General features: G+C 41.5%; 1 protein-coding gene across 1 annotated transcript in view; it reads right to left on the bottom strand.

Annotated features, from left to right (window-relative positions):
- Positions 1-773: 773 nt before the first annotated feature.
- The window catches only part of jak2a (Janus kinase 2a), a 47,279-nt gene continuing 37,315 nt past the window's right edge, over positions 774-10,737 (bottom strand). Inside the window, exons 14-24 of the mRNA XM_071901312.2 lie at positions 9,949-10,076; positions 9,137-9,275; positions 8,080-8,231; positions 7,769-7,919; positions 7,402-7,535; positions 6,669-6,858; positions 6,248-6,372; positions 5,171-5,343; positions 4,699-4,816; positions 4,250-4,366; positions 774-3,681 (exon numbers count right to left, since the gene is read on the bottom strand). Coding sequence (XP_071757413.1) covers positions 3,574-3,681; positions 4,250-4,366; positions 4,699-4,816; positions 5,171-5,343; positions 6,248-6,372; positions 6,669-6,858; positions 7,402-7,535; positions 7,769-7,919; positions 8,080-8,231; positions 9,137-9,275; positions 9,949-10,076 — 1,535 coding nt within the window. The 3' untranslated portion in view covers positions 774-3,573. The remainder of the gene's footprint in view (positions 3,682-4,249; positions 4,367-4,698; positions 4,817-5,170; positions 5,344-6,247; positions 6,373-6,668; positions 6,859-7,401; positions 7,536-7,768; positions 7,920-8,079; positions 8,232-9,136; positions 9,276-9,948; positions 10,077-10,737) is intronic.

Below are 10,737 nucleotides of genomic sequence, written 5' to 3'. Positions count from 1 at the left end.
CATATCACACATGTGAAAATGACCAAGCCCATTTCATCAGTCATTTACATTTGTTACATCAAGTTTTAAACTATCAACTTAAATAAAATCCTCTCCTGTGCGTATTATTCTTGCAAGGCAATTGTAGATCCACTTCAAAAATCTGTGGTTGCCAAGGTTTGTGGACAATTGTGGGCATCGCACTGCATACACACATTCATCAACATGTTCATCATTCAAGGGGTGAGAATATCATGAAATGAATGAAAGTGAAAAATAAAAGTTTTAAATAAAACAGAAGGAAACAAGAAGCTACTGTAGAATGTAAAAGCATCTCCCTTTGTTACTTTTTCTCCATCTTCAACATGAACAGATTTTCACATTAGATATCTACAGGCAGATAATATACCTATACAACATTAAAAAAACAAAAAAACATTTACACTGTATTTATAAAATATAGACCCTAATTATAAAAAGAAAATATCATACTTTCTCGAGTTAGTTCCCTTCAGAGAAAAGAATGATATGATTCCATGATATGACAAGATAGAAACAGTCAAAGAGATTTATGATCGGTTATTGCTGTGCGGCTCTCTGACTTATTTTTACCAATGTCACTATCTGCACGTTGCATAAAAAGTGGAAAGCAGTGGCAGTTTTAGGCAGTTTATGTCACAAGTCTGACGTCTGTTGTTAAGTAGATGGTGTGGTCATGCCATACCATCACTCAGAACACGATTCTGGCTTGTTCTCCTGTTGCTTCAGCACCTTAGAAAAATTGAGAATCATCATCACTGTGCAATAAGTCAGACTTTAATTTGACTCTTGGTTACTGAGAACACTGCAGAGGCCCGTGTTCCTCTGCTGTAATGACCGGCTATTAAACACAAAAGTCCACAAGGCCGCCCGAAGCCCCGATGATAATCTCCAACACCACATTTACTTTTTAGGTACATCAGTCTTAAAAATATAAAGCAAGAGTCTGTGTGTGTGTGTGTGGGCACCAACAGCAGGAGGCCGGCAGTAGTTGCAGTCAATACTAGAAGTGCAGCCACACAAGAGCAGCGCAGTTACGCTCAGTTCAGCTGGATCTGGCTCGGTGATGTGGAAATCATCTTTCAAGTCCGTTCTTGATTTCAGGTGCGGTCAGACAGTCTATTCGGAATCATCCCATGGTCTCTTTGGTCTGGTTTCATACAACAAGTAGGTGCTGCTCACTTAAAGACAATGTTTGTGCCTTTAAGTAGGACTGGGCATTAAAAAATGCTATTTATTCGTAACAGTTTTTGGTGTAAATTTTGATTTTAAGGCATCAAAAGCCAACACAAGTTACTGAAAAGTATTGAAAACCTTGGATTCTTAGAAGGTGATCTCCTGATTCAATTTGTAAAGCAGATGGCATATACAAATATTACAAAGAAAAAGTGCTTTCTGTTATCAAAGAAAAATATAAAAAATATCCTTTCTGAACCGGTATAAAAGTGTTGGCTGCACTATGAAGCCAAATCTGATAATTAAGATGATTAATATGTATATTTCATATAGCCAGGGAAAAAAGTGGGTATACTGCTAAAAATCTATCTATCATCCTTATATGAGTCAATGTTAATTAGGCTGATAGATAATCATAATCTACGCCCAGAGAAAAAAACTAGGTATATTTTACATGTCTGTAGATACCCTTGACGACATCACTGCAGTAATCCCAACCACCGCCATCAAGTCCACTGCTACTGGAACGATCTGCGGGGACGAGCCCCTCCGAGTCGAGCGTTAAGGGTCGAAGGCTCAGGGATCAAAAGCCCCTCATCCCTCCTTGCCGTCCCGGATGATGTCCACGCTGTCATTTACATTTGTTACATCAAGTTTTAAACTATCAACTTAAATAAAATCCTCTCCTGTGCGTATTATTCTTGCAAGGCAATTGTAGATCCACTTCAAAAATCTGTGGTTGCCAAGGTTTGTGGACAATTGTGGGCATCGCACTGCATACACACATTCATCAACATGTTCATCATTCAAGGGGTGAGAATATCATGAAATGAATGAAAGTGAAAAATAAAAGTTTTAAATAAAACAGAAGGAAACAAGAAGCTACTGTAGAATGTAAAAGCATCTCCCTTTGTTACTTTTTCTCCATCTTCAACATGAACAGATTTTCACATTAGATATCTACAGGCAGATAATATACCTATACAACATTAAAAAAACAAAAAAACATTTACACTGTATTTATAAAATATAGACCCTAATTATAAAAAGAAAATATCATACTTTCTCGAGTTAGTTCCCTTCAGAGAAAAGAATGATATGATTCCATGATATGACAAGATAGAAACAGTCAAAGAGATTTATGATCGGTTATTGCTGTGCGGCTCTCTGACTTATTTTTACCAATGTCACTATCTGCACGTTGCATAAAAAGTGGAAAGCAGTGGCAGTTTTAGGCAGTTTATGTCACAAGTCTGACGTCTGTTGTTAAGTAGATGGTGTGGTCATGCCATACCATCACTCAGAACACGATTCTGGCTTGTTCTCCTGTTGCTTCAGCACCTTAGAAAAATTGAGAATCATCATCACTGTGCAATAAGTCAGACTTTAATTTGACTCTTGGTTACTGAGAACACTGCAGAGGCCCGTGTTCCTCTGCTGTAATGACCGGCTATTAAACACAAAAGTCCACAAGGCCGCCCGAAGCCCCGATGATAATCTCCAACACCACATTTACTTTTTAGGTACATCAGTCTTAAAAATATAAAGCAAGAGTCTGTGTGTGTGTGTGTGGGCACCAACAGCAGGAGGCCGGCAGTAGTTGCAGTCAATACTAGAAGTGCAGCCACACAAGAGCAGCGCAGTTACGCTCAGTTCAGCTGGATCTGGCTCGGTGATGTGGAAATCATCTTTCAAGTCCGTTCTTGATTTCAGGTGCGGTCAGACAGTCTATTCGGAATCATCCCATGGTCTCTTTGGTCTGGTTTCATACAACAAGTAGGTGCTGCTCACTTAAAGACAATGTTTGTGCCTTTAAGTAGGACTGGGCATTAAAAAATGCTATTTATTCGTAACAGTTTTTGGTGTAAATTTTGATTTTAAGGCATCAAAAGCCAACACAAGTTACTGAAAAGTATTGAAAACCTTGGATTCTTAGAAGGTGATCTCCTGATTCAATTTGTAAAGCAGATGGCATATACAAATATTACAAAGAAAAAGTGCTTTCTGTTATCAAAGAAAAATATAAAAAATATCCTTTCTGAACCGGTATAAAAGTGTTGGCTGCACTATGAAGCCAAATCTGATAATTAAGATGATTAATATGTATATTTCATATAGCCAGGGAAAAAAGTGGGTATACTGCTAAAAATCTATCTATCATCCTTATATGAGTCAATGTTAATTAGGCTGATAGATAATCATAATCTACGCCCAGAGAAAAAAACTAGGTATATTTTACATGTCTGTAGATACCCTTGACGACATCACTGCAGTAATCCCAACCACCGCCATCAAGTCCACTGCTACTGGAACGATCTGCGGGGACGAGCCCCTCCGAGTCGAGCGTTAAGGGTCGAAGGCTCAGGGATCAAAAGCCCCTCATCCCTCCTTGCCGTCCCGGATGATGTCCACGCTCTGGGCCAACTTCGTGAAGGTGGGCCGCTGGCTTGGGTCGCCGCTCCAGCACTCTGTCATCATCTTCTGAATCTGACGGGAGACAGCAAGCATTAACAAGAGAGAAAACAAACAAAAAAACAAAACGAGAGAGGCATCAGTTACTGCCCTCCACATGATAGGGACTACTAGAGCCAGATTCACAGTCATGGAATAAGCCTGGGTCTTGATTTTCAATGGAAATTCTTTCAATGGAAAATTCTTTAGAATTTTTTTTTTTATATCTGTATTACAATAACAGGATTCTCTGTTCATCTATTCATTGGATAACTTGTTTTAATGACGTCCAATGATTGCTCTTGATGAGTCTTCTGCTTCCCTTTCCATTCATAAAACTCCCCAAACTAGTGAGGTGGTCTCTGAAACCTCTCTAAAAGGAGAGGGGAAACCCGGTTTGGTAGAGTTGTGAGTCCCTGTTACGAGGCTCTGGTTGGGACAAAAATCTGGCTGCAGGCCTAATTCTGGTGTGTCCACAATGACAAAACTAGCAATAGTATTGCATTAGCTTGGGACCAAGCCCTGGGCAAGAGAAAGCTCCCATTAAGTCTGAAGAACAGCCCTGGTCTTAGGTACGCAGCAGGCATAGTTAAGAGTTACTGACCTCCTTTGGGCAGTTGTTGGGGGCCGGCAGCCTGTATCCCTGCTCCAGCAACAGGTCTATCAGGTGGTACACAATCATCTGGCCCTGCTTTTCACTACCCATCTTGTCCATAAACACCTGGAAGAGAAACAGTAGCTTTCGAAAAACAGCTTGGTAAAACAGCCCAAAATTCAGAAGTGTGTCCTGTTTTTGAGTACATGGCACTGGGGAAAAGCAACAGAGAACAGTAGTCAATCAACTGATTTCTTTAATCACTCACATAAAACACTACAAGTTAATTGTACTGGCAATTGCTCACATACCAATTAGTCAATCGGACGGATGAAAAGGGAATAAAGTGTGGTAACGGAGAGACAATAAGACACAGAGATGAAGCGCAATGGAGGGTGACAGAAGAAGAGGGCAGATTGGAGAGTGAGAGAAAGAGAGAAAATAAGAGAGTGCCGTACCGCTGGTGGGCTGCAGTTCTTGTCACTGTGAGTGAAAAGCTCGTAGAGGACCACGCCGAAACTCCACACGTCCGAAGCCACAGAGAACTTGCTCGCCGTCAGTGACTCTGGAGCGTACCTGGAAAACACTACGACTCAGTCTTACATACGCAACGAGGAACACGTCTTTCAAAACACGTCATGTATTCCAGTCCACGCTACAATACAAGCAGACATGCATGGATTTACACTTAGAGAGCCTGGATGTACAGAAACAGAGAATCTGATTTTTGTCCCCATGTGACCCAGATGATCTTATTTTGATTTAAAGCTTGGTCAGACAGGGTTAAAAAAATATTTTCTGCACCTGTAGAAAAACCAGTCAGAGATATTCATACAGAGACAATTTTTTATGTTCGCAGCCAGAAAATGATACTTTCACTTCTCAGAAAGCTCTTCGTCAGCAGTGAAGCATGCAGTATGTCTTCCTCACCAAAAGATGGGGCTTTCCCCAGGCTCTCTGACAGTGTAGTACTCTTTGTCCTGCGGCAGGACCTTGGTCAAGCCAAAGTCTCCTATCTTCACCCTCATCTCGCTCTCCACCAAGATGTTCCTAGTGGCCAGGTCTCTGTGGATGTACCGCTTAGTGGCAAGGTAGTCCATACCCTGGAGGAAAAACACACACAGACGGGTATATATTTATACTTATTTTGTTACTATTTATAATGCACAGAGGTTTCCTCTGGTAAATAACTACCATTGTGGAAAACTACATTTTTTAAAGAATCATTTTGATGGCATTTCTGCTTTATTGGACACAGTACAGTGGGCAGAGACAGGAGAGATGGTTGACATGTGACAAAGGCCCCAGGCCAGATTCATAGGACATCGCAATTACAGGGTATGCGCCTAAAGCCCAGGTCAGACTAGACGATTTTAACACTGATTCTAAGTCTGATTTATATCTGGGCTAGTCAGGGTTGGGGAGGGCACTCAGGCCCGACGGTCGGTGCAGACTATCCTGTAGTGTGAAACGGTCCAAGACTCACCAAGACTGAAATCTGAGAATGACACTGGCAACAGCCAATGGGCGTTTAGACATACCACATAAGGATTCAATTACAAATTAAGTGAAAGAAGTCTCGTACAAAGTTCCTCATCGTTATTATTGTAATGCTGCCTGTCACTTCAAAATACATTTGCAATGTAAATGTAACTGTAGCTTCTGTACCATGAAGCAAGAAACAATAGAATACCTGGACGAATAGGTAAATGTTTTTGAATGGCAGAATCGGGTAGCGTGTGATCCCATCTTTGTCCTGTTGCCTAGTGTGAACATCCTCCTGACCGGACGGCAAGCGTTTCTTCTGAACTGCCCTAGTCGGGAAAGACTTGTAGTCTGACGTAGGCTTCAGCCAACTAAGCCACCAGGATGACCCTTAAATCCTAATTTTTATATTCTTTTTACATTGAACTGCGGCTCCAGGAGGAATTGCTGCAATATATGCAGGGTATACGGCAGGATGGGGCTATATAAAGACTTTAAAGTCCACAACAACTTCCATGTTACCTTGCAAATCTGTGAGGCATAGTGCAGCAGTTTCTTGAAATCAAAGCGGTCCTTGTTCTTGATGAGGTAATCTCTCAGACTGCCGTAGGGGAGGTACTCCATGATCAGCCTTAGGTTCTTTCGCCCTGGAGAAGGAACAAAAAACAGTGAATTCAGGGTGAGTAAAGTACAATATGCAGGAGAGAAATACGAAATGGGTGAGCAGTGCAGAGGCCACAGAGAGGAGATCTGGCCTAGATAAAGTGATTTTGACCCACTAAAAATACAGAGGAGAAAGAACTAAAGAACTGAGTCAGGTTATGCAGGTATAATACATTAAGACAGAGCGAGGACGCAGAGCAGGATATAAAATCCCAAAAACTTATTGTGGTTTTCTGACAATTTGCATTCAGCATATCAATATCAAACAATGTGCTCGTACCAACGCTGTAGCAAACTCCCTTGTATTTGACAATGTTTTCATGCTGGAGGGATTTGAGGATCTCGATTTCCCGCTCAAAGTCCCTGAGGTGCTCTGCTGTGCTGTGCTGTAGTTTCTTCACCGCAACCACCTCCCCTGTGCTGTCCTGCAGGGGGTCGTACCTGCACATCTCCACACTACCAAAGTTTCCCTGGAAGAAATGGAGATAAGAGATATAGATAGAGAGATATAGACACATAGAGAGACAGAGAGAAAGAGAAAGAGAGAGAGAGAGAGAGAGAGAAGAAAACAACCGGTTGATTGAGTATAAACAAGGTAAAACTAATGAGAAAGAGTACTGAATACAAACATATGTGCAAACCCACAGACATAATCCAATGAAAGAGATGAAACAGAAAGTCTGACAAATAGTAAATCCTAGAGAAACTGATAGTTGAAAATGTTAGTATTGTGATAGTGAGATCATTGGCACAGTGAAATAACTGATAAATTACTGTTATTTTATCAATAGAACTTGTTTAACCTGGAAGACCAAATTTTTCTTTTGATGACTGTACACAAGCCACCAGCAAATAAGTCCAACTCTATCTCAAGGACCCAATGCGTTTGACTGTAGCATTTTCTCCATGACTTTTTATAATATATAATATACTTTAAGTCTCACTTTGTCTCTAAAGTGTGTTTATTTGTGTGTGTATGTCTGTATGTGTCTATATCTCTCTGCATGGCTCACTTTGCCCAGCTGCTTGAGAAAGATGAGGTGCCTCTCCTCAAACTGGGCAGGCTCGTGGCTCTCGGAGGCCCATGGGAAGCCGGAGCCTCGTGTCCTGTTGGGCACCATGTCGCTCTCCACCAGCAGCTCATAGTCTGTCACACAACGGGATGCAAAGTTAATATATATATATATATATATATATATATATATATATATATATATACGCATTATGCACAGACGTGATCGGGAAAACAAAAAAAGGAGGGGAAAAAAAGCAGGAAAACCACAATCTCTCTTTAGAAATAAATGAATGGGAAATGAATGTATGTCCAAAAGACCCTAGATGTGTGTGTGTGTGTGTGTGTGTGTGTGTGTGTCTTCTTACCTGGTGTGAAGAGGCTGTTGAGATCTCTGATGACTGCCCTGAAGGAGGGGCGGTGTAAAGGTTCATAGTCCATGCAGCTGTTGATCAGATTGGCCAGCTCGGTCCACTTGGGAGCGGGCAGCTGGTGCCGGTCTACATAGAACAAGTTCTTCTGCAGGAGAAACGGCAAAAGTTACGACCCGCACAAACACCACATTTTCAAAGTGAACCGGCAAACTAAGGTACTGGGGCAGAAGATGCACTTTTTTTTTTTAAATGTATATGGCACTGTAAAGTTTCAAAACTATTATACATATTATGATTTCTGTGACCTTGGAGGAGTCCAGGGTGCTGAGTGGTTTGTCTCCCCCACTGCAGATCTCCCACAGCGTGGTCCCAAAGGCCCACTTGTCCGTGGCCTGGCTCAGGTTGTGGGGGTCTTCGATGCACTCAGGAGGCACCCATGGAATACGCTCCACCAGAACTGAGGGACGGATGTAGGGAGAGAGAGGCACAGAGAGAAGAGGGGGAGACAGAAAGAGAGGGGAGGAAAGAATCGAGTGGATGGGAAGGTGGGATGGAGGAAAGAGAGGAAGGATGAAACAAGAAATGAAGGGTGGGGTTGCAGGGAAGGCAGGCAGATACGGGGTAGGAGTGAGGTGAGTGAAGGGAAGAAAAGGAAAAAGAATATTTTTTTAGGAAAAACAAACAAGTCAACAGCAAGTGGTCATTTCTGCCCAGGTGGTGAGGGTTCATTGATTCATTTGGTTTTGATATATTCGGCAGCACGTTCCCAAATTAACCCCTAACAAGCGCCACATGCTGGGAGAAGCTCAAACGTGAACTCTCAAACTTTGTCCCTGTTGGCTGCTGTACACTCTTTCAGATCATGAGCCAATCAAATCAAAGCATCTCTGTATCTAATAGGCTCCTGATTGGCTGCCTGCCTGGCTTTACACGAAGCGGTAACGTCTAAACTTCTGCAAACCTTTCCTCTTGTTTCTCCCCTGTCTGGATGGTTAACTAGCCTAATGTTACTTCAAACGGTTCAAACTTAATGTTATTCCCATGTGGCAACACATAGTAGGTGTGAGGCCACTAAAAAGGAAAAAATGTTGACCGAGACAAAAAACATCCATTGTATAAGTGTGAGTGCAAGTTTTAAATTAAAACTCTAAATCTACTCACACAGTAGCTGATTCTGTACATGAAATAGCACTGATAATGGGGAGGGTGGCATATTTCTTAATGTGGCCGGTACAAATGATTCTTGGCAGGTAAATTGTGAGCCAAAAAGTTAATTTCTGACATTTTCTGGCAGGTGTAAACACATCAGTCAGAGAAAGCGCTTTTCACACGAGGACAAAAATATGAACTCTTGTTTCTCACCATCCCGGGGCAGCACGGTGATGCTGATGCCAGGGTCACTGAGCTTGATGAAGGGCAGGCTGCCCGTCTTCCGATCCTCCTCTCTGATCAAAAGAACGTTCTTGGCACAAACATTTCCATGAATAAGGTTCTTATCCTCCTGCGTACACACAAGGCAGGGACAGCATAAACAAATTAAAATTAAAATGCAAGAACTCCGAGATTCGATTTTTGAGTCTTGGTTAAAAGGCTCAATCTGTAAATGATGCCCCTTGTTGCAACCCTTTGTCCCCAGCACTCGTTTTTATTTACATAGTTATTAATTGAAGATATTTGTCTTTACCATAAAATTTCTGAACTTTCGATAAAAGGACAGACATTATGCGACAGTATGTGTACAATGTAATAAATAAAAGTTCAATGACAACAAAATCTGACTGTGCAGAACTATGTTCATTTCTGAGCCACAAATCTTTACTAGCGATGGCATTAGTTTGCTAGAATGTAAACAACTATTTAAAAATGTCATTACAAAGTGCAAATAATATCATTTGGATGGAGAGCTTGTAAAACTGTGATGGGCAAGCCGTCTCATTGGTGATTACTACAGCAGAACAAAATGGAGCCAATATCACACTTCATTTTTCTGCCCTACGATACATATTGTCACATTCTTGTATCACGATATATTGAATTTCGATATATTGTCCCATCCTCAGTAAACATGTCATCACTGTCCACCTTTGGGGCATAAAACAAACTCTGAAAACCACTGTTGTAGGTTGTATGGGCTGGTGTGAAATGTGAACAGTATTACATGTCAGCAGTCTTACCAGGTAGTGCATAGCCCAGGCCAGCTGCTTGGCCACTTCTAGTTTCCAGGTGATGTTGACACAACTCTTGTTCTTTTTCAGGTAGGTGTCCAGCGAACCAAATTTACCGTACTCCTGCACCATCATGTCTGACAGGCAGATGAGAGAGAGAGATCATTTATTTATTTGTACCATTATTCATATAGAAAAGCTCATAAAGAAACCTTTGTTATTAAAGTTCCACTCAACCAGTTTGTGGTTCAGTGTATTTCCTGTGGTTCAAGGACACTTTGTCGGCAGTTAGAGAGAGAGAGAGAGAGAGAGAGAGAAAGTTGCTGAAGCAGGAAGAGCACTTTCCCCTCCAATGAATTTCCCCACCCATATTTTTGCATTAGGTCAGGAGATTTGAGCCAATAACTTTAATCTTTTCTTAACTATTAGGCTACCATTGCAACATATGTTACGTTATATGAAGAATGGCAAGAAAGTGTTTGTTATGAACTCCATGACAAGCAATAATAATAGTTGTGAGAGACTGTAAAGATGGAGAATAGGGTATACAACTCAAATGATATCATCAGAAACATGGACTACAATAAATACCCCTCTCCTCTTTCCCTGTGCTCGGAAATGTGGGTAATAGAGGTCCTCAGACACATGTGTGGGCAGGAGCAGGAAGAGTAAATATCAAGACTGTGGTGGCCCAATAGTGACTTGATGATCCCAAGGGCTATGTCCAGTCAGAGTGGGAGTCAGGCCAGAGCAGAGAGCAGGTCAGCAACCTTATTTCCTCTCCATTTATGCTTTCTA

This window comes from Centroberyx gerrardi, chromosome 2 (assembly GCF_048128805.1).
Source record: "Centroberyx gerrardi isolate f3 chromosome 2, fCenGer3.hap1.cur.20231027, whole genome shotgun sequence".
Lineage (NCBI taxonomy): Eukaryota > Metazoa > Chordata > Actinopteri > Beryciformes > Berycidae > Centroberyx > Centroberyx gerrardi.
The sequence above is the reverse complement of the archived record's forward strand: the minus strand, read 5'-3'. Positions and strand labels throughout refer to the sequence as shown.